At 62.0% G+C, this 21,670-nt stretch overlaps 1 protein-coding gene across 1 annotated transcript in view; it reads left to right on the top strand.

Annotated features, from left to right (window-relative positions):
- Nucleotides 1–21,670, top strand: part of LOC101540238 (cadherin-23) — a 299,164-nt gene that overhangs the window by 241,114 nt on the left and 36,380 nt on the right. The window contains exons 15-22 of the mRNA XM_055132130.1: nucleotides 2,407–2,471; nucleotides 3,911–4,148; nucleotides 5,260–5,365; nucleotides 7,144–7,271; nucleotides 12,561–12,633; nucleotides 14,209–14,325; nucleotides 17,059–17,171; nucleotides 18,466–18,573. Coding sequence (XP_054988105.1) covers nucleotides 2,407–2,471; nucleotides 3,911–4,148; nucleotides 5,260–5,365; nucleotides 7,144–7,271; nucleotides 12,561–12,633; nucleotides 14,209–14,325; nucleotides 17,059–17,171; nucleotides 18,466–18,573 — 948 coding nt within the window. The remainder of the gene's footprint in view (nucleotides 1–2,406; nucleotides 2,472–3,910; nucleotides 4,149–5,259; nucleotides 5,366–7,143; nucleotides 7,272–12,560; nucleotides 12,634–14,208; nucleotides 14,326–17,058; nucleotides 17,172–18,465; nucleotides 18,574–21,670) is intronic.

Genomic DNA, 21,670 nt, shown 5'->3' with positions numbered 1-21,670 from the left:
AAATAAAAAGAAAACAACATGGAGGGGCCGGAGCGATAGTACATCCATCAGGGAGGATGCAAGCCAGTCCAGGTTCGACCCCCAGCACCCCATATGGTGCCCCGAGCCCACCCGGAGCGATCCCTGAGCACAGAGCCAGGAGTGATCCCCGAGCACCGCTGGAACCGGAGCAGGGTGCTCCTGAGCTGCTCTCAGGGTAGCCCCATGGTGTGGGGGGAGCCAGTGGCCAGGGCAGTCCAGATGGGACAACTCGCAGGGCAGACGGAGCAGGGGAGAGGGACAGTGGGTCTGGCAGCAGGCGGGAGAGGGGAAGGGTGCGGTGACAGTGCGGTGACGTGGGGTCGGTCCCTGCATGATGGGGGCCGCTTGTGGGCTCTGCAGTGAGACGGACGCTGGAGAGCAGGGCTGCGGGCCAGGGTGGCAGGGGGCTCTGCTGCTTCCTCCCCGGCTCCCCCCACAGGGCCTGCAGCCGCACCAGCCCGTGACAGGAGTGTGCGGGCACTGCCCCGGTGTGTGGAAAGCGTGTGGACAGTGTGTGGACACTGTCACCCCCCATGTCTGGACAGCGTGTGGACAGCGTGCGGGCACCGCCCCAGCCCGCAGCGGCCCGGCACCAGCTCTCCATCTTCCTGCTGGCCTCTCCGTGCCTGTGGCATGCCGCTCCCGCCCCTCTCCAGGCGCACATATTTCATCTGGTCATCAGACAGTGGCACTGAAGGACTCATGGTCCTCCCTGGTCGGCAGCAGTGGCCCAGGAGGGAGGCGGCGAGGGCCCCGGGAAGGTGTCACCGTGGGGTCCGGGGCCTGCAGGACGCCCAGTCTGACCCCCAGCACCACACACGTCCCCGAGCAGAGCGGGGAGTGAGCCCCATGCCTGAGCTGGGCAGTGCCAGGGCGCCCCCGGGGCCAGGGAGGAAAACAGACGCCCATAAAATGGAAAAAGAAGCCAGATAACAGCAAGGCAGAGACCAGGTCAGATGGCAGGACAGGGACTGGGTCGGACGGCAGGGCAGGGACTGGGTCAGATGGCAGGACAGGGACCGGGTCGGATGGCGGGGCAGGGACCGGGTCAGACGGCGGGGCAGGGACCGGGTTGGACAGCGGGGCAGGGACCGGCACTTACTCGTGGCAGTGGAGTCTCTGCTCCTGTCGGCTGAGCAGCCCTGGGCGTGGAGGGCACAGACGTAGGTGCCAGCCAGTCCAGCCCCTCATCTGCCACCGGCTCCTACGGGGTAAGTGGGCACTGTCACTTAGCTCCTCGGAGGCTGTCACATCCCAGGGGGCACGCAGCAGCTGAGCCCGGCCACCGAAGCCAGCACATGCTCCAGCCAGAACCAGAGCAGTCCTGGGCAGGGGTGGAGGGAGAGGGGCATCACCGGGGCTACTGAGAGGAGCCGGGGCTCGGGTGAACCCCCCGCCTGACGCCAGGTCTCAGCAAGGTCGGGCCTCGGGCCTCCCAGAGATGGGCGATGCGGGTCTCCCTCGTCACGTGGCCTGGTTGGGGGCCTCAGGGGAGGTCACAGCACGTGGTCGGGGGTGGTGGGATGTAGTGCAGCTGGCAATGGACATTGTGGCAGGCCTCTTGCCCCCCAGTCTCTTTGGAATGCAAGCATCAGAAGCCAGCACCCGTGGCTTGGGTCTATGAGGTTGTGTTGGACTAACACCCTGAGCTCGTGGGATGGAGTCAGACCCGGTCGAGAGGCACTGGGTACCTGCCTGCGCTTCCCCGGCTCTCCACTGGGGGCGCCATCATCCTGCCACCCAGGCCAGGCCCAGTTCCCATGTCCCCACATGGAGGACAGAGAAGCACCCAGCCTTCCATCCCGAGCGGCTCAGGCGGGCCCCAGGCCAGCAGAGCCCAGCTCCCCGCGGCTCCTCTCCAGGAGAGATGAGGGCAGGGCAGCCGTTCCAGCTCAGAACCTGCCCTGCTAGACACCCGCCTGCCCTCTGCACAGCGGCCTGTCCCTGGGCCCCCCGGAGCTGGGGTACCTCCAGGACCTCACCCAGCTCGGGGCCTTGGGGGGCGGGAGGCGAGTCACCGGAAGAAATGCCAGGTGACTCGGCCCTCCCTATCTGCAAACGGGCAGGCTGTGACCCCATCTCACCAGTGCAGGGGGTCACCCAGCCCTCCTGGGACAAGCCTCCTGGCCTGGCCACAGAAGGAGGGCGGTGCAGCCCCGCCCTGCAGGGCTGAGCTGCTTCCCCTGTGAATGGAGGTGGCCAGACTTAAGTGATTGTCCCCCGGTGGTGGCCCTCGTACAGGTGCTGGCCCGTAGTTGTGAGTGTGCTGCAGACCAGCATTCTAGAAAGATCCGGCCTGGGCTGAAAGAGTTTGTGGACAAGTCTAGGTTTGCTGGCAGGGCCTCGGCCAGTGGAATGTAGTGACTCTCCCCCTTACCTTTGCAGGCCACAGACAATGACGTGGGCACCTTCGGGGAAGTCAGCTACTACTTCAGCGATGACCCTGACCGGTGAGAGCTGGCTTGGCCCCAACCTCTGACCCCCGACCTCTGACCCCTGCCCCCAGACTCTGCGCCACTCCTGGGGCCCAAGAGCCTGGTCTGCCCAGGGAGGTGCAGTGCTCTGTGGTGAGCCCTCAGCAGAGATGGGCTTACACACCTGCTGGCCGTCCAGTGCCACGTCCTTCTCTGCTGAGCCGTGATGGGCCCTCGGAGAGGAGGAAGGAACCAGCATCAGAACACATGTCCAGGACCCCCTGCCCCTCAGCACCCGTGTGTTCACATGGCGGGGCCCTGATCAGCCCAAATTTGCCCCTCTGCCCACCTTCCCCTGACTCAGGCCAGGGACACTCAGGGACACTCTGGGGACTGGCAGATGTGGACCAGGTTGGCATGTGACAGTGTCCAGTGAAAACCCAGACGGGTGCCTTGGGTGAGGACCGGGGAGGGCCAGCCAGGCTTCCCCTGTGGGTTGTGTTGCTGCCCGTGTGCAGAAGTATCCGGAAAGGCGCATGTCTGCCCTGCAGGTCTCCAGCAAAGAAACAGAACCCAGGCAGAAGTGAGGTTCACAGGGAAAGAAAGAGCATCCTGCCTCCATTCCCCCCTCCACACCCCTCCAATTCCTCTCCATTCCCCCCTCCATTCCTCCCATCCCCCCTCCATTCCCCTCCATTCCTCCCTCCATGCCCCCTCCATTCCCCCTCCATTCCCCCTCCATTCCCCTCCATGCCCCCTCCATTCCCCCCTCCATTTCCCCTTCATCCCCCCTCCATGCCCCCCTCCATTTCCCCTTCATCCCCCTTCCATCTCCCCCTTCATCCCCCCTCCATCCCCCCTCCATGCCCCCTCCATTCCCCCCTCCATTTCCCCTCCATGCCCCCTCCATTCCCCCCTCCATTCCCCCTCCATCCCCCCTCCATCCCCCCCTTCATCCCCCCTCCAACCCCCCTCCATGCCCTCCTCCATTCCCCCCTCCATGCCCTCCTCCATTCCCCCCTCCATCCCCCTCCATGCCCTCCTCCATTCCCCCCTCCATGCCCCCTCCATTCCCCCTCCATTCCCCCCTCCATTCCCCCCTCCATTCCCCCCTCCATTCCCCCCTCCACTCCCCGCTCCATTCCCCCTCCATTCCCCTCTCCATCCCCCTCTCCATTCTCCTCTCCATTCCCCCCATTCCCTCTCCATTCCCCTCCATTCCCCCTCCATTCCCACCTCCATTCCCCCTCCATTCCCCTTCATTCCCTCTCCATCCCCCCTCCATCCCCCCCTCCATTCCTCTCCATTCCCCTCTCCTGCCCAGGGGTGCTGATCGCACCCTCCGGGCTCTGCTCAGGGCGCAGCGGGCACAGGAGATGGAGCCCTCCTTCCTCCCTCCCTGTCTCCCCGAGGAGCCCGGCTCCCTTCCCAGCCTGCTCCAGCCTGCCTGCCTCTGCTTCCTCCCACGGACCCAGGTTCTCCCTGGACAAGGACACGGGCCTCATCATGCTCATCGCCCGCCTGGACTACGAGCTCATCCAGCGCTTCACGCTGACCGTCATCGCCAGGGACGGTGGCGGCGAAGAGACCACGGGCCGCGTCCGGATCAACGTGTTGGACGTGAACGACAACGTGCCCACCTTCCAGAAGGACGCGTACGTGGGCGCCCTGCGCGAGAACGAGCCCTCGGTCACGCAGCTGGTGCGGCTCCGGGTGAGAGCTCCGAGCACGCCCTGTTCCCTTCCCCCACCCCTGCTTCCTCACCCCCCGCCGGGGGGCGCTGCAGGAAGTGCTCGGCTCCAGTGCACAGGTGCACAGTGGGCGGGGTGGGGCCTCTCAGCACACCTCACTGTCCTGATGCCCAGCGGGGCTAGAGTGGCCTCTTTCGGCCCTCGTGTGCCCCTTGGTGTGTCCGTCCACCACTGCTGGGGGAGGGTCCCAGGAGGGCTTCTGGGAGTGAGAACCGGAGTGAGCCAGAGACCCTGTACAGGAAGGATCTGGGGAAGGCGGCACACACCAGAGCTGCAGAGGCTGCCTTGGGGACCCAGAGGGAGCGGGGAAGGGAGGGAGGTTTGCAAGGCGTGGGGGAGGAAGGCGTTCAGAGGTGTCATCACAGGGGGCACCCAGAACAGCAAGGACTGTGTGCTCTGTGCCCCCTGGCAAGTCATTGGACCCTCCCTCCCGCTCACCCGCACAGACCCCCAGGGTGGGCCACCAGCGGTGCTCATGGAGACACTTGTCCACCCTCTCCAGCCGTTGACCCTCCGGCCTCGCTTCCTTCCGGGAACCCTTCCTGAGGGTTGGACCCCAGTCTCGACCCTGCCCCATGCATGTCCTCTACCTGCGGTCCCTTTGGGTGTCCCAGAGGCTGGCACGACTCGAGGGCTACTGAAAAGGAGAGCCTTCATTCAGCCACCCCAAGAGACTGTCTGGGCTGGGGGGTCCTGACCCCATTCCCAGCTCCTCCTGCCCTCCTGTCCTCACGCTCCAGCACGTGCGTTTATCAGATGCCCCCCATGGGCCCTGGACTCCGGGGGGGATGACAGGAAGCGCCAGGCCCTGCAGCTGTATGACGGGCAGGCAGGGTCAAGGAGTCAGCAGCTGCACCCTCTCCACATTTGAGTGACCCCCCAATTCTCCCCTCAGCTGCGTCCTGCCCCCCGATCAGCAGGAAGGGGAAGCAGAGTGTGGGATGGCCCCCAGCCCAGGGTCTGGGTGCTCAGGCTCCTTCAGAGAAGGGGCTCTGTGCAGGCCAGCCCCCCCTGCCCGGTGATGGGCCCCGGCTCCCTGCGGCTCACTGGGCCCCTCTGCCCCGCTGCCGCAGGCCACAGATGAAGACTCTCCGCCCAACAACCAGATCACCTACAGCATCGTCAACGCCTCGGCCTTCGGCAGCTACTTTGACATCAGCGTGTATGAGGGCTATGGAGGTGCGGAAGGCGGGGGGGGGTCTCACCTGGGGGAGCCTGTGACCCCTAGTCAGCACCCCGGCTGCTTTGTAGATGTGGGGTGGAGGGCGCCCCTCCCCCCGCGTGCCACATGCAGCCTCCTCCTGGGCCCAGCTGGCTCCGGGGCGCAGTCCTGCACTCGGAACCCGTCCCCTCTGCCCTGGGCCAGCCCTGCTTCTGCAGTGGGCAGCACCGGAGTCCAGCCCTGAGACAGCAGGCGGCACCCCAGCCCCAGAGCCAGGAGCGCCCTGCACAGAGCAAAGTGGCCAGGCTCTTGGCCACTCCTTCCTGCTCTCTTAGCACCTTCCTCCCTGCAGAATCAGCGCCTGGGCGCTCGGGCCCCTCTCCCTTACAGCACGAGGGTTGTGTCTCCGCGGGGTCTGTCCCTCCTGCCCAGACACCCTTCCTGCCTCACCCTGGGCCCTGCCACACCTTATGGAAATTTTTTAGTTTGTCTTTCGTTTTTTCTGTTTCGGGGTCACACCCGGAGATGCTCAGGGCTTGCTCCTGGCTCTGCACCCAGCAGTCACTCCAGGCTGTGTGCTCCCCCGGCCCTGCCCCGTAAGCGGACTGCTGCTGGGGCTGCAGGTGCTGTGGGCACCGCCGGGAGGGTGCTGGCCGGGCACGCAGCTGACCCGGGTTCCCGCGCCGGCTCCCCCTTTGGTCCCCTGAGCCCACCAGGGCTGGTCCCTGAGCGCAGAAGCAGGAGTAAGCCCCGAGCACCCTGGCGGGGTGTGGAGCGCCCCCTCCCCACATCAGGAGAAGTTAGCGTAGCCACGCCCGAGTGGACCATCGGCGTGCGGGCCCCTGGCTAGCTCGAGGGGGCCTCTGGGCGGCCCTCTGCCTGTTGGGAAATCTTGATACCTGAAGGCAGGGTGAGAGACCCCCAGAGGGAAGAGCTGGGCTTGGAAGAACGGGGGTCCACACTCCCTCCTCCTGCCCCACCCACAGGGGGTCTGAGCAACGTCAGAGAAGTGGCAGCAGTTCTCTGTAAGACACTTTCCCTGGGCAGTGGGCAGTTCTCTGTCCCAGCTGGCCCCCCGCCCCACCCCGCTCTGCCCTGCTGGTGGAGCCCCTGGTGTTTTGCCTCCCCCGACCCCCTGGGGTGCTGTCACCAGCACCTGGGCCTGCGCAGGCAGCCCAGCACCCACACCCCGCTCCCAGCCATCTGCATCTCCCCAAACGCCACCCCTGGCTGAGCCGGGGGACCCCAGCAGGTGCAGTGATGGGGTGTTCGAGGTTCCAGCCCCTCTGCCCTCTCTGCTGCGGGGGCGAGAGGGGTCTTCACGCCCTTCAAGCAGAGCTGTACCCCCAGTGCCCAGGGTAGAGGGAGGGGCGGGGAGGAGGGCAGGGACAGGGGTGAACATGGACAGGGGAGAGTGAGGAGGGCCCTGGGCACCCGGGCAGGAAGTGGGCCATCTCTGCGTCCATCTGAAGAGAGGTGCTGGGCACAGGGACTGGGCTGGCCCAGGAAGGTCTCACTGGGACGGCCAGACAGACAGACAGATGTGCAGCCGCAACACGGACAGGGGCCCTAGGGCTGCAGGAGCCCGTGTCAGGTCACTATGTGACCTCAGGCGAGTCACAGAACCTCTCTGAGCTGCTTTCGTGGACCCCAGGAGAGGCCCGGCGGATGGGCAGGCTCTGGGCTGGGGCCAGCACGGGTCAGTCAGACCCATGTCACAAGGTGCCACCTTGTGACCAGCCAGCTGGGGAGCCCAGGCAGGCGTCTGAGCCTGGCCCCGGCCCCGCCATTTCAGTGATCAGCGTGAGCCGCCCCCTGGATTACGAGCAGATTCCCAACGGGCTGATCTACCTGACCGTCATGGCCAAGGACGCCGGCAACCCCCCTCTCAACAGCACCGTCCCCGTGACCATCGAGGTGTTCGTAAGTACCCAGGCATGGGCCGGGCAAACTCCCGGGGACGGACAGCATCCGGCTCAGTGTCCACCCCTGAGCTTGTCCGAGTAGAGCTCTGCCGTGGCCACCTCCTGGCTGAGCCCCCGCTAACCTCCTCGGGGGCTCGGAACCCCGACTGAGGGGCCAGAGCTGGGCTGGGCTCCACCGGGGGTAACAGCTCCATGAGACCCTTTATTTCCTGCTGCGTTCTGGGGAGCTCAAGGGGATCACTGGAACCCGCCTCCACCTCTGTCTCTCTCTGTCTCCATCTGTCTCTCTTCTCTCTCTCTCTGTCTCTCTCTGTGTGTCTTTCTCTGTCTCTCTCTGTGTCTCCCTCTGTCTCTCTCTTCTCTCTCTGTCTCTGTATCTCTCTTCTCTGTCTCTCTCTGTCTCTATTTTCTCTATCTTCTCTTCTGTCTCTATCTTCTCTGTCTATCTTTTCTCTCTCTCTTTTCTCTGTCTCTCTGTCTCTTTCTTCTCCCTCTGTCTCTCTCTCCTCTCTCTGTCTCTCTCTGTCTCTCTGTCTCTCTCTCTTCTCCCTCTCTTGTCTCTCACTCGCTCACTTGCTCTCTCTCGCTCTCATTTTCTCAATCGCACTCTCTTGCTCTCTCTTTTTTTTCACATCCTCTTTCCACTCCTCTTGAGACCCGCAGGGGCCTGAAACCAAGGCCGGCTCCTGGGGCCAAAGGTGGGCGTCCCTCAGTGCTCCTGGACCCGCCTCGTGCTGCCTGGCTCTCCTCGGGCCTTCGTCCTGGGCTCCTCAGCTGCTGCCCCAGGAGGGGAGCCCGTGTGCGGCTGCGGCAGGCTCTGGGCTGCAGGAGGCTTGGCTCAGCCTGTCCGCTTGGGGCCGCCTCACTTTCAGGGGCGCTCAGGAGAGCCTAGGGCCGGGCCTAGGTCCTGCCCCGTGTCCAGCGTCCAGCGTTAGCCAGCCCCGGGCTCTCAGCCCTTGACTGAGCAGGGGCCTTACCTGCTTGCTGAATAGGGTGGAACTGGCCGAGAGGGGAACGTGCCAGTGCAACCAGGAAGACAGCGATGAACGCCACGCTGCACACAGGCAGGAGCCTGGCTCCCTCCCCGTCATGGCTGGCACCTCGGGCTCCCTCCCCCTCAAGGCTGGCACCTCGGGCTCCCTCCCCCTCAAGGCTGGCACCTCGGGCTCCCTCCCCCTCAAGGCTGGCACCTCGGGCTCCCTCCCCCTCAAGGCTGGCACCTCGGGCTTCAGGGTGGGACAGGGAGTCAGAGAAGAGCTCTACAGAAGCCACACCTGCCTGCCTGCACCCCCCACCCCTTCGGCCCAGTAATGCCAGGGAAAGAGGTGGCCTGTGTGCCCAGCCCATCAGGACCACTCTCTCGTACTTCCTGCTCCATCTCTTTTTGGGGGGCGGGGTGCTGGGGCCACTCCCAGCTCAGTTTGGGAGTCTGCTCCTGCCTCTGTGCTCAGAGGGACAGTACCCAGGACCCCTGGGTGCAAAGCCTATGCACTCACCCTTTGGGTTGTCTCCCCGGCCCACTTTTCTGGAATTATTTTACCACTTTGCTGTGACCCTGACCACATCCCCAGACCTGACCTCATCCTCCCAGTCTCAACCACAGCCCTTCATGCTGGACGCACTCCTCACCCTGGCCAGCTGCCGCACTGCACTGCCCTGGACAGAGAGAACCCTGCTGGCCAGGGAGTGCTGGTCAGAGCTACAAGCGATCAGAGCGTGCTGGTCAGGGCATGTTGGTCAGTGCTACAGGGTCAGAGTGTGCTGGTCAGTGCCAAAGGGGGTCAGAGCATGCTGGTCAGGGTGTGCTGGTCAGTGGTAGGGGGGTTAGGACATGCTGGTCAGTGCTACAGGGGGTCAGGCCATGCTGACCAGTGCTAAGGGAGTCAGGGCGTGCTGGTCAGTGCTACAGGGGTGTGAAGGGGACTCTGAAGCCCACTGGCCACCAAGGAGACCATGTCTGGCGTGGCTTGGGCTCAGCTCTGCCATCTGCTAGTCATGTGATCGGGATGCCTCCCGATGTGCTATCAGGGCAGCCCCAGGCCCACGGCTCTCCCTAGCATTAAGGGGAGTTGTGCCCTTCTGGGCGTGGGAGGGCCCCGGCCCCTACAGGGAAGCCTGGGTGGCTGTGCAGGCCCTCCTGGCCTCTCCTCGGTCCCAGCTCACCAGGAAGCCGCGGGCATGGCAGGGGTGTAGCTGCTCCTGGGCCCAGTGCTCCCTCCCGGCACTAAGGTCGAGGCATCTGAGTGGGCTCCCCAGCCCAGCACCCCAGGACTCGAGCCCCCGCCCAGTCCACGTGCTGACGTCTGTCCGCCCTTCCTGGCCTCTGCGGCCGGGACCTTCCCACTGTGCCTGTGACCGAGAGCAGTGCTAGTGTTCACACGGTTCCCCGTCTTCTTCTCTTGCTGTTTGGTTGTTCTGTTTCGCGGTCTAGCTGGCAGTGCCAGGGGACTGCACCCAGCTCAGTGCTCAACCCTCTGAGCCCTCTCCCAGAACTCAAGCCTCGGTGAAGCTCATCTGGGGCTGCCATGCTCCCAGCCACCAGGCGGGGGCGCTGCTTGTGCCCCGGAAGCTTGGGGCCCAGGACTGCCTAGACCAGCTCCTTTCTTCGTCTGTGTCTCTGTTCAGGCAGGGCCAAGGAGGAGCCTCCTGTCTTGTCTTTGTTTTTCATTTTGGGGTCCCACCGGGCAGTGCTCAGGGCTTACTCCTGGCTCTGTGCTCAGGGATCACTCCTGGTGGGCTCAGAGGACCACATGGAGTGCCAGGGTCGAACCCGAGTCAGCCGCGTGCAAGGCAGACACTCTGCCTGCTGCAGTATGGCTCCGGCCCCCAGTACCTCCTTCTCTTTTTGCCTAAAATGGATCTTAAGACCACGGAGGGGCCCCAACACCCCTCACTCCCTTCGTGCCAGCTGGGCTGGAGAGAGTACGGTTGGGAGAAGGCAGTTGCCTTGCACGCAGCGGATCCCGCTGAAACCTCAATCCCCACTAGGAATGAGTCTCGAGCACGGCTGGGCGTGGCCCAAGTCCCTCCCCCCTCCCCCAAATCAGCATGACCAGAAGTGTGGACTCCCTCCCTGACACCGGAGTGGGGGTCTCCATATGTGGAGGGGGCCAGGAAGGCACCTGCCATCCACTCAGTGTCCCAGCAAAAGGGTCACTCACGCCCAGCAAGGGGTGCTGTTCCGAGGGTACCCACCACCACCGCCACCAAGGCCTGGCCCCTGGCCCCTGGTGGCAGGAGCGGAGGCCCCCTGGACGCCCAGGGAGGCAGAGGAGAGGGAGGCGGCTGGCTCTGTCCCGAGTATTCATGGTTTCCGAGGGCCGCTCTTGAAAAGGTCACCGCCGCTGGTTGATTTCGCACGTGGGTGACTCTTAAGTGGCTGTCACTCGCTAAGCTGCTGCCTCCCTCCTCCAGAGGGGTTTTATCCCAACGGAAAAAAATGAATAGAGACGCAGCCTGGAGGTGAAGGAGTGGAGCCGGCACTTCCTGCCAGGTGGGGGCGAGGAGGCCCTGGAAGTGCTGGGCTCCGGAAGGAGCGGGCCAGACGGCCCCTCTCCTCCTCTGCTTGTCGGTTTTTAATAAAGAAGTCAAACTCGGTTTGTGGGTTTCCCATTAGGGGACAATAAGCTTTTGTAGAGGGAGTCGCTGAATTAGAACTAATAGCGAACGCAGCGCCAGGATCCAGGGAAATATCACCGCTAATAAGTTTCTGCCTCGCGCTTCCTCACTGACATTCCGGGTGCCGTGGGGTGCAGCCATGCAGAAGGCCTGAGTATCCACGGGGATGGGGCGCTCGTGCCCCCCCCCCGGCCAGGGAGGGGCGCGGAGTGTGGCTGGGACAGGGACGGCGCAGGAGGCGGGGGCCGGGAGCTGGGGGCAGCGGGCGCTGTGGGGGCCCAGGCCCGGCCTCCGAGGGTCTCTCCTTTCTGGCACCAGCTGCCGAGAGATGAGGTTCTCCAGAGCCCGGGGTGGGCGCAGAGAGCACTTGGGAATGAGCGTGTCTGCTCACTGCAGAGCAATTTCAGCGGAACGGGCTCCGAGAGCCTCTGCACGCAGGGCGTCCCCGGCAGCATGTGGTTCAGGACTGATGACCCCACGGGGCCACACCCCGTCCCTGAGCGCCGTGTGGGCTCTCGGGGAAAGGGGGCCAGCCCGGCCCTGTGGAGGCAGCGGCAGGGATGCAGCGAGCATCTGGGGAGGCCGAGAGGCTTGGGGCGCTGGAAAGTCTCCCCTGAGTGGGAGTGGGGAGGAGCCACCGGAAGGAGCCTGGGAGCAGAGACAGCGCCCCACCGTGCTCACCATACAGCCCAACCTCCTGTGAGCAGCTCAGCCTTGGCCCAGCACCATCCTCAGGCCACTTTCACCTGGGACCCAGGGAAGGTCCAGTCGGAGGAGGAATTCTCCAGGACCAGGGGTGGGGGCTCAGGCTGGGGCTGCCCCCAGAGGCTGGGCCACACCCAGTGGTGCCTGGAGCTGGTGCTGGAGCTCAGGGGTCCCTGCTGGCTGCACTGGAGGCCCTGCAGTTTAGGGGAGGGAACGCGGGGCTCCAGCATGCAGTGTGTTCTGGCCCTCTGGGTCATGCTGGGAACCATGGTGCATGCATGTGTACACATGTGCACCTGTATGTAAGTGCACAAGTGTGCGCATGTGCATGTGCACATATGAGTGTATGTGTGTATACACAATGTGAAGATGCATGTACGTGTATGTGAGAGTGCATGTGTGTGTGCATGTGTGTGGGTGCACTGTATGTGTGCACGGTTGTGTGCATGTGTGTATACATGTGTGTCTAATTCTGACTCAGAAACTCCAGGCCACTGTGGACCTCAGTATCTCCACAGCCCAGGGTGTGGGGGCTCTCCCCCCCTTGTTTGTGGAGGGGTCCTATGCTTTCACCCTGTTCCCAGTGGCACTGAGGAGGGGAGCCTGGGTGCCCTGCGTGGGCGCTGCTGAGCTGAGGGAGGGGGCGTGGAAGCTGGCTGCCACAGGGCAGGGCGCTGAGCGGGGGCAGGCGATGGTGGAGGTCCTCCTGCTGCCACCTCATCCCCCGTCTTGCCCCTCCTCCCGACCCCACGTGCCTCCCCTCCTCCTGACCCCCGCCACACACACACTCTACCCCCCAGCCTGTCCCGCCCTGCGTGCTGCAGCCCTATACCCCAGCTCTCGACTGTGGGCACACACGGAGGCCCGAGCTGTCAGTGTCCACTCTGCCAGCTGCCCCTGGGTGCCAGGAGCGCCCAGGCCCTGCCCGTCACCCACTCCTGCAGCCTGTCCGTTTGCCTTGCAGGATGAGAACGACAACCCTCCCACCTTCAGCAAGCCCGCCTACTTCATCTCCGTGCTGGAGAACATCATGGCAGGTACGGGTGGGGTGGGGCGTGAGGGCAGGTGGTCTGCGTGGGGCAGAAATGCAGGCATGCCCCTGCTTCTGTCTCCTGTGGCACAGGGAGCCTGGGGAGGAGGGGTCTGCCCGCCCGCTGGACAGTCCTCTAATCTAGGTGCAGCCGCTAAGACCGAGCCTGGGAGTCTGTAGAATCCTGTCAGAGTCCTCTGTTATATATAGTTCATTACCTAGTCCTGTAGTATAGGTAACTCTCTGTCCGGCATCCATGACCTCTGTCACAGCCTGGCATCCATGACCTCTGTCACAGCCTGGCATCCATGACCTCTGTCACAGCCCGGCATCCATGACCTCTGTCACAGCCCCCGGCATCCATGACCTCTGTCACAGCTCCCGGCATCCATGACCTCTGTCACAGCCCCCGGCATCCATGACCTCTGTCACACCCTGGCATCCATGACCCTCTGCATATCATCTATTAGACGTGTGGTCCTCTCCCAGCCCCAAAGTGCCTCCGGTGGCCCGTCCTGTCTCCTGCGGCCAGGGCCAAGCAATGGAGTGACCGCGCCCTTTGCCCCCTTCAGCCACTGGGATTCCCACGGTGGGGCCTGTTCGGGGTTCACGGGGCCCCTGCAGCCTGTTTGTGTGGATGTGAGCACGGGAGGGGGGCCCATCCCCGGCTGTGTGGCAGGGGGCAGGGCCGAGGTCACAGGCCAGCCCCCACCAGGATGGGTTCTGGGGGAATCAGCTGTGCTCAGCCAGCGGGGGTGGGCCCAGCGAGGAAACTGTCCAGAAGTGGGCAGCGCTGGGTGTGTGGGGGACAGGATGACCGCCCCTGGCTTCCTCCCAGGCTGCCCTCCCGTGTCCACAGCCCAGTCCCCCTTCCCGTCCCAGCTGACACCCCTCACCCCACCTCTAGGGCTCTTAATCCTCTCCCGGGGTGAGGGGCCCGGTGAGGGGCACGCCGGGAGGTTCCACAGCGCCCTGGAAAGGGGAGTGCACTACCTGGCTGCTCCAGCCCGACCTCTCCGTCCCCCTGCACCGTCATCAGCCCCTCAGGAGGGCCGGGAGCCGCATCCCACAGGCTGTGTGCAGAGGGGCTTCCTCTCGGGACCCCCGCTCAGGCCTTCTCCAAGTGAGCTGCCTTTCTGGGGAAGCAGTAAGGTGCAGGCAGGGCTGGGGGCTTCCGGCCTGGCCACACACGGACCCCCCCAAAGGGCTCCTGCTGGTTGCAGTCCCCAACCCTGCTGCTCAGGGTCCAGCGTGGCGGCTGGGAATGAGGGTCCCTGCCAGGGATCTCAGAGATGGAAATAAAGGCAAAGGCCTTGACTGGACAGTGGCTGAAATGCAGGCCCGGGTCAGTGCCCTGGAGAGTAGAGGGACAGCAGGAAGCTGGCTGTTCCCATTGCTGAATACGGGAGGGGTGGGAGAGGCTGGGGTGCTCCGAGGGAGGGGCAGCCCCGGGACCCCCTCTGTACAGCCTTGTACCCCCACGTGGCCCGGGAGCAGGGTCCCCGTGGCTCGCAGGCTCCCCACCTTGGGGCTGTCTGGCTGCTGCCTCCCGAGCCCACGGCGAGTGCCCCCCCCCAACCAGGAGCCACCGTGCTGTTCCTCAACGCCACGGACCTGGACCGCTCTCGGGAGTACGGCCAAGAGTCCATCATCTACTCCCTGGAGGGGTCCTCGCAGTTCCGGATCAACGCTCGCTCGGGTGAGCTGCAGCCTGGCCTCTGCCCTCTGCCCCCTGCCCCCTGCCCCCTGCCCCCTGCCCCCTGCAGCCCGACTCCATCCCCAGACCCTCTCCTCACGTGCCAGGGGGCCCTCCTTTGGGGGAGGGAAGAGGAATTTTGGAGCCACGCCCGGTTGTGCTCAGGCCTTCCTCCTGGCTCTGTGCTCAGGGAGCACTCTAGGCGGGCCTCAGGGGACCTTCTGTGGTGCCGAGATTGAACCCGGGTCAGCTGTGCTCTGCCCACGGTACTCGCGCCAGCTCGGCCCTCTCTTTCCTTTTCTCTGTTGTTGTGGAGCTGGGCATGAGCCCTGGGCCCTGAACACCCAAGGTGTGTGCCCTCCTGCTGGGCCACCTTCCTCGGTGTGGGCCAGGGACCCTGTTCTATGCAGGCCGGCTCTGAGTCATTATATAAAAGCCCTCCATTTATTAAGTGTCCCCTGTCCGGTGGCCTCTGTTTGGCATTGCCCCCCTCCCTTCACCCATCCATGAGCGCAGCACTGGCGTTTGCCCCTAATTTTCCGCAAAGGGAACTGAGGCTTGGTGTGGGGGGCGCGGGTTAGCCTCTTCCCCGAGGACTCCCAGAACCTGATCCTCTCCCCCCTACTGCCCCCTCGCCCAGCCGTGCCGTGGAGCCCAGTGTCCACACCCAGAGACAGGGTGGGCGTCCTGACCTTTCAGATGCCCAGCCAGGCCCCAGTTCTACCCCGCGACCCTGAGTGACGTCAGGGCCCCTCTCTCGCCACCGCTCCGAGGCGTGTTGGCGTCTCCTGGGCGCTGGGCTCCCGCTGGACTGAGGCGCCCTTAATTGGGTCTAATTTCCCAGCTAGGAGCCATCTGTCATGCCGACAAATTCATGTTTAAAACTTTTCAGAGATTAATTTCTTCCTCACCCTGCCAATGAACCGACCCCACCCCACCCTGGTCGGATGCAGGTCTGGCCTCGCCGGCCCCCTACTCTGCCTGCCCCCCCGCTGGCCCCCAGGCCCCTTCTCTGCCCTGTGCAGGTCTAAGGACAGGCCCGTGTGGCAGGGCGAGAGGGAGGCCTGCAGGGAGGAGGTTCACAGCCTCTGGCCGGCATCTTTCTCTGATAATGAGGGAAACCAAGTCCAGAGGCATTAAGTACCTAGTCCTGGACCACTCAGCTCAGGCAACAGGGATTTTATTTTATTTTGGTTTGTGAGCCACATCCGGCAGTGCTCAGGGCTTACTCCTGGCAAGACTTAGGGGACCCGATGGGATGCCAGGGATTTGCAAGGCAGGCGTCCTACCCGCTGTTCTATCTCTCAGGCTCGGCAGTGGGGACGTTTAAAGGCAGCTGCTGCCCGGTACCCGGCCCCTTGGGAAGATCAGAGCTTGGCCCAGAGCCACTTGCTCCCTGCTCAGCTCTGACAGGGAAGTGTACTCGTCCCCAGCTTACAGAAGCGACCGTGGAAGCTCAAAGAAGGCAGGTCCCCGAGGTCAGGCATTTGGAAGGACCAGCCAGAACTCACACCCAGGCCCGCTGTCCTCAGGGTGTCGCCTGGTTCCTGGGGCATGGCGGGGGCCCTGTGAGACGGACAGGCGCAACTGACCTCCGACCCGGCCAGCAGCTTCCCCCGACTCCAGGTTCAAGGCCAGCATGCCGGTAGCTTAGAATGGGCCCCGGGAGGATGCTCCCAGCTGGAGATGAGCAGGGGCCTGTTCCCCACTGGGGGAGCTGCTTGCCAGACCAGTAGATATCCCCACACCAGAATAACATCAGTGTTCTTACTTACACCAAAATACAGGAAATCCCAAACACAGATGCGGGGAGATTGTGGTTCATTTGAATTGCTTGTTTATCGTTCACTTATTTATGTTTGATTTGGGGGCTACACCCAGCATTGCTCAGGGTTTAGTCTTGGCTGTACACTTGGGGATCACTCCTAGTGGCTCTCAGGGGGCCATAGGGGGTGCCAGAAATCAAATCAGGGTCAGCTGCATGCAAGGCAAGCACCTTACCCTCGGTGCTATCGCTCTGGCCCCAACTGTGTCTATCTAATAGAATGACTTGCTTGTATACTTTTTTAATAATTCAAGCAATATTCTCACGTTGTTCACAGGAGGATTAAGGGGATTGTTTGTGCACTCTGGGCAGAGCTGGGTGGCACTGGGGCACAGGGTAGAGCTTTCACCTGCGTGTTCCCGTGGCTCTAAGAATCCACAGTGCCAGGCTGAGATTCCTAGGCTGTGACTATGAACTCACCCCCTGCAGGCCCAGGAGGTAGGTTCTATGGTTGCTCCCCTTTTGACCTAATGGAGAAACTGAGGCAGAGAGCCCTTAACAGTTCCAAGAGCCAGGCCTGCAAGATCAAGTCGGCAGCCCATAGGAGAGTTGTGGCCTCTGTTGTAGAAATGACCTGTCCCTTCTGCCCTCCCCAGAGCCCCACTCATCCTCAGTCTAGACTTGCCTGCATCTTGAACATGGGATTAGCGCTGATGCCAGCTCTGGGGGTCCTTGTTCCCATTTTCCTCTGAGAACTCCATCTCCACACTCCTAGCATGCACACACTCGAGACACACAATCCCGTGTGCACATACGTGTACACACATGCTCGCAGGCACACCCAGAGGCTCCTCATCATTCCTTCTGCAGACGCCTCTCCCCCGCCCTCTCCCGTGCCTCCCTCCCTGCCCACTTCTTCCGTCTGCCACTCCCCCCGCCCCACCCTCTCTCACACACTCCCCTGCACGCAGGCGAGCTCACCACCACGTCCCTGCTGGACCGGGAGACCAAGTCCGAATACATCCTCATTGTCCGTGCAGTGGATGGCGGCGTGGGCCACAACCAGAAAACCGGCATCGCCACAGTGAGTGTCATGCCGGCCCAGCCCTGGCCAGCCCTGCCGCCCACGAGACCCCATAGGCCTCTCTGCCTTGGCACGTGCCAAGAAACGAGAGCAGGTTTTCCTGGCATTGAGAGTGCCCATGCCGTGTGCCCATGTGTGTGCCCAGCTGTGTACCTGCTCTGTGTGCCCAGACATGTGCCCAGCTGTGTACCCACTCCGTGTGCCAGCCGTGTACCCACGTGTGTGCCCAGCCGTGCGCCTGACCATGTGCCCACGTGTGTGCCTGGCTGTTTGCCTAGCCATGTGCCCAGCCGTGTGTGCAGACATCTGCTCGCACGTATGCTCATGCCACGTGCCAAGCCGTGTGCCCGTGCCCACATGCCTGCCAGCAGCACTTCCTCAACTTTCCCTCTCGCCACATCTGCCTGAGAAGTTTCACAGTATCTTGAGCCTGTGAAATTGGTCCACAAGTGAAACATTTACTGAGAGTCATAGAGAAGCTTTTTAAAGACTCAGTTATATTTTATTTGTTGGGGGGGCACCCCCAGTGGTGCTCGGGGCTTTCTCCTGCACTCAGGAATCACTCCTGGCAGGGCTCAGTCAGCTGCTGCACGGCAAGCAAGCACCTGCCCGCTGCACTGTCTCTCTGGCGCCAGACGGGGTCTTCTCTGTGCCCGACCCCTCCGCAAGCCGCAGCCCTCTAGTTTAGAGGTTCGGCCTCAGAGAGAAGGGCTGGGCGAAAGTGCAGGGGGAGTGGAGACACGAGAAGGGGAGCAGGGAATCCGTGACCGAGGATCCCAACTGCGGCCCCCCCGCCGGGCCCCCAGTGGCTCTGTCCCACTCTCTGTCCCCCACCTTGTCCCGCCGAGGTAGCACTTGGCCAGATGCTTGGCAGGAAAGTCCCTGGTGCCCTATTCAGTCATGAGAGACGCCTGCTGACAGGATTTAGAGCCCTATAAATAATTTACCTGGTGGCAGGTGAGCAGGGAAATTGCTTGGCTTGTAGCTAAGACTGACTGGAGGCCTGGACAGAGCCCGCAGCCCAGACCCTGCACCTTGTCAGTCACCTTCAGCCCAGGCTCTTGGAGGGCGGGGACCAGCCCGGGTGGGTCGAAGGAAGGACTTCGGTGTCATCTCAGCCATTCTGACGGCCCCACGTGACAGCCTCAGGCCTGGGAGCTTAGGCCCTCAGGCCCTGTCTGGGGGGTGGGCGGAGCTGGTGGAATGAATCAGTGCCTGCGGCCACCACCCCGCTCCCACCCCCCACTTCACCCCTGGCACGGCACGGCCCACAGCGCCCCTGGTGGCCCCACAGGTGAACGTCACCCTCCTGGACATCAATGACAACCACCCCACCTGGAAGGACGCCCCCTACTACATCAACCTGGTGGAGATGACCCCTCCGGACTCTGACGTGACCACGGTAAGTGGTGGTGGGGGATGGCTGCCCGCCACCCTCCTGTCCACCCCACTTCTCTCAGAGTCCCAGACGCCCCCTGAGGTCCCACCAAGCCCAAGGAGGTGGACTTTGGGCCCTGCCTGGGAACTGGGGTGCCCCTGCTGTGTCCTGCCCCGGAGGCCTCCCCTCTCCTGTCCCTGCAGGGCACGGCCCCCCTTCACCCTGCCCCGCACCGTCCCTTCACCCCTTCTCCAGACAGCCCACCCCACTCCAACCCCAGGGCTGCTGCAGTGGAGGGTGAAGTGGGCCCAGGAATTTCCTGGTGTCGGATGTTTCTTGTTTGGTGGTACGTCATGTGTGCACTTATGTCAAAGTGCCCTATGTTATGTGTGCACCTGCATCAAAGCACCTTTTGTCATGTGTGCTTGTGCACACATGCATCAAAGCATCCTGCGTCATATGTGTGCGTATGTTAAAGTGCCCGTGAATCATATGTGCAAATGTCAAAGTATCCTGTGTCATGTGTGTACATACATCAAAGTGCCTGTGAATCGTGTGCACAAAATGCATCAGAGCACCCTGCATCATGTATACACATCAAAGCATCCATGTGTCATGTGTGCATGCATGTCAAAGCACCCGTGCATCATGTGTGCACACGTATCAGTGTGCCCGTGCATCATGTCTGCACATGCGTCAAAGTGCTGCTTGCAGGGAGCTGCCTCGGGGGCGGGGTCCTGCAGAGCTTCAGGCATCCACGGGGAGCAGTGTCCTCGAAGCTGAAGGAGGAGGGGGCCCGATCAGTCTGCTCTGCTCCGGGCTCCCGGGTGGGAGGCTCCTCCTTTGGGGAGACACGTCCTGCCTACTGCCCCAACCAGTGGGGATGACTCCGCCTGGGGCATCCCCCACTCTGGAATGTCTGGGAGCAGCCAGGCGCCGTGCCAGGGGTTTCTCGGGACTGCTCCCCTCAGGCTTCCCACTGCAGAGGGACGGTCCCCATTGCTCCAGAGATGGTGCTCCCCCGGTCCTACAGATAGTGCTCCCGTAGTGCCAGGGAAGATGGTGTGTGAGGGACAGTGCTCCCAGAGAGCCAAGGACAGTGAGGGCGCACCGGAAGGCCACAGTGGAGCTGCACACCTCCTGTTCTCCGTGTCCAGGTCTGGAAGGCGTTTCTTTGCTCCCAGGGACGCCCAAGAGGTCCGGGGCCCCACCGAGGATGCGAGGGGCCAGGGAGGCCAGGCCTGTCTGTGCACGCGTGCGCGTGTCCCTGTGCATGTAGCTGCCTGTGAGGGGCCCTCTGGGGCCAGGCGGCGTGAGGTGGGTGCAGGCCAGCTGTGAGGCCAGCGGGGACAGCAGAGGGACGCACCTCCCCACACAGTTCCCACCTCCGGGCTGCCCCACCCTAGCACACACAATGTCTCGTTTCCTGAACCCCCACACTCCTGCCTGCATGTGCCCTCTTCTCCCTCAGCCCCGCCCCGCCCTTCCCAGGCCTCCCTCCCCCATCCCAGCTGAGATGCCCCCAGAGAGTCCCATTCCTTCTGTTCTGAACTGGTGTGTGTAAGTATGTATGTGTGTATTGTATGTGTGTGCACATGTATATGTGAGTATGAGTGTGTGAGTGCAGGTGTAAATGTGTGAGACTGTATGTGAGTGTATATGTGAATGTGTGAACATCTGTGTATGTGTGTAGTGTGTGTATGTGAGTTTGTGAGCATGTGTGTGTATGTGTGTGATATGTGTGAGTATACGTATGTATGCACATGTGTATGTGTGTATGTTGTGCGCATGTATGAGTGTATGTGTATGGGTGTGTATGTGTACATGAGTGTGTATATGAGTGTGTCTGTGTATGTGTATGAGTGTGTCTGAGTGTGTATATAAGTGTGAGTGTGTATGTGTACATGAGTGTGTGTATGAGTGTGAGTGTGTGTCTATGTGAATATGAGTATGTGTATGAGTGTGTCTGAGTGTGTATATAAGTGTGAGTGTGTATGTGAGTTTGAGTGTATATGTGTATGTGTGTATGAGTGTGTGTATGTATGTCTGTATATGTATGAGTGTGAGTGTGTCTGTATATGTGTATGTGTGTGTCTGTGTATATGTGTGTCTGTATGTGAGTGTGAGTGTATGTCTGTATGTGAGTGTGAGTGTGTGTCTATGTGAATGTGTGTATGTGTGTCTGTGTGTATGTCTGTGTCTGTGTGTATGTATATGTGTGTATGTGAGTGTGAATGTGTGTATGTGTCTGTGTATCTGTGTGTATATATGTATGTGAGTGTGACTGTGCATGTACGTGAGTGTGAATGATTGTATATGAGTGTGAGTGTGTGTGTGTATATATATGTGTGTATGTGAGTGTGAGTGTGTCTATGTGTGTGTCTATGTGTATGTGAGTATGTGTCTACATGTGAGTGTGAATGTGTGTGTCTGTGTGTATATATGTATGTGAGTGTGACTGTGCATGTACGTGAGTATGAATGATTGTATATGAGTGAGAGTGTGTGTATGTGTGTATGTGAGTGTGAGTGTGTCTATGTGTATGTGAGTGTGTATGTGTGTGTCTATGTGTATGTGAGTGTGTGTATGCGAGTGTGAATGTGTGTATGTGTGTGTCTGTGTGTATATGTATGTGTGTCTATGTGAGTGTGTGTCTGTATGCGAGTGTGGATGTGTGTATGTGTCTGGGTGTGTCTGTGTGTATACGTATGTAAGTGTAAGTGTGCGTGTAGGTGAGTGTGAGTGTATATATATGTGTGTGTGTGTGTGTGTGTGAGTGGGGGTGGGGCCTGCTTAGCAAAGGCTGCAGACCGCAGAGCAGAGCCTCAGGCACCTTCTACCCAGATGTTACTCCCAGCTCTGTGACTCGGGAAGTGACCAGCCCCTGAGCCACCTTGTCCCCTAGACCGAGGGCGACAGAGCCTTCTGGCCACGCCCAGTCCTGCAGCCTCTGGGAGCTCAAGGTCCTGTCACTGTGGAACCCAGGCCTGATGCACTGGGAACGGGGCCAGGAGGCAGCGCAGAGGGCCTCGAGTGTTCGCACTTTGTGGGAGAGCTGGGTTCATCCCGACACCCAGGCTCCCCTGAGCACTGCCCAGACCACCCCCGAGACAGCAGGGAG

The sequence above is a fragment of the Sorex araneus genome, chromosome 3 (genome assembly GCF_027595985.1).
Source record: "Sorex araneus isolate mSorAra2 chromosome 3, mSorAra2.pri, whole genome shotgun sequence".
NCBI classification, from domain to species: domain Eukaryota; kingdom Metazoa; phylum Chordata; class Mammalia; order Eulipotyphla; family Soricidae; genus Sorex; species Sorex araneus.
Note: the sequence above shows the minus strand (reverse complement) of the source record. Positions and strands in the feature narration are given on the sequence as shown.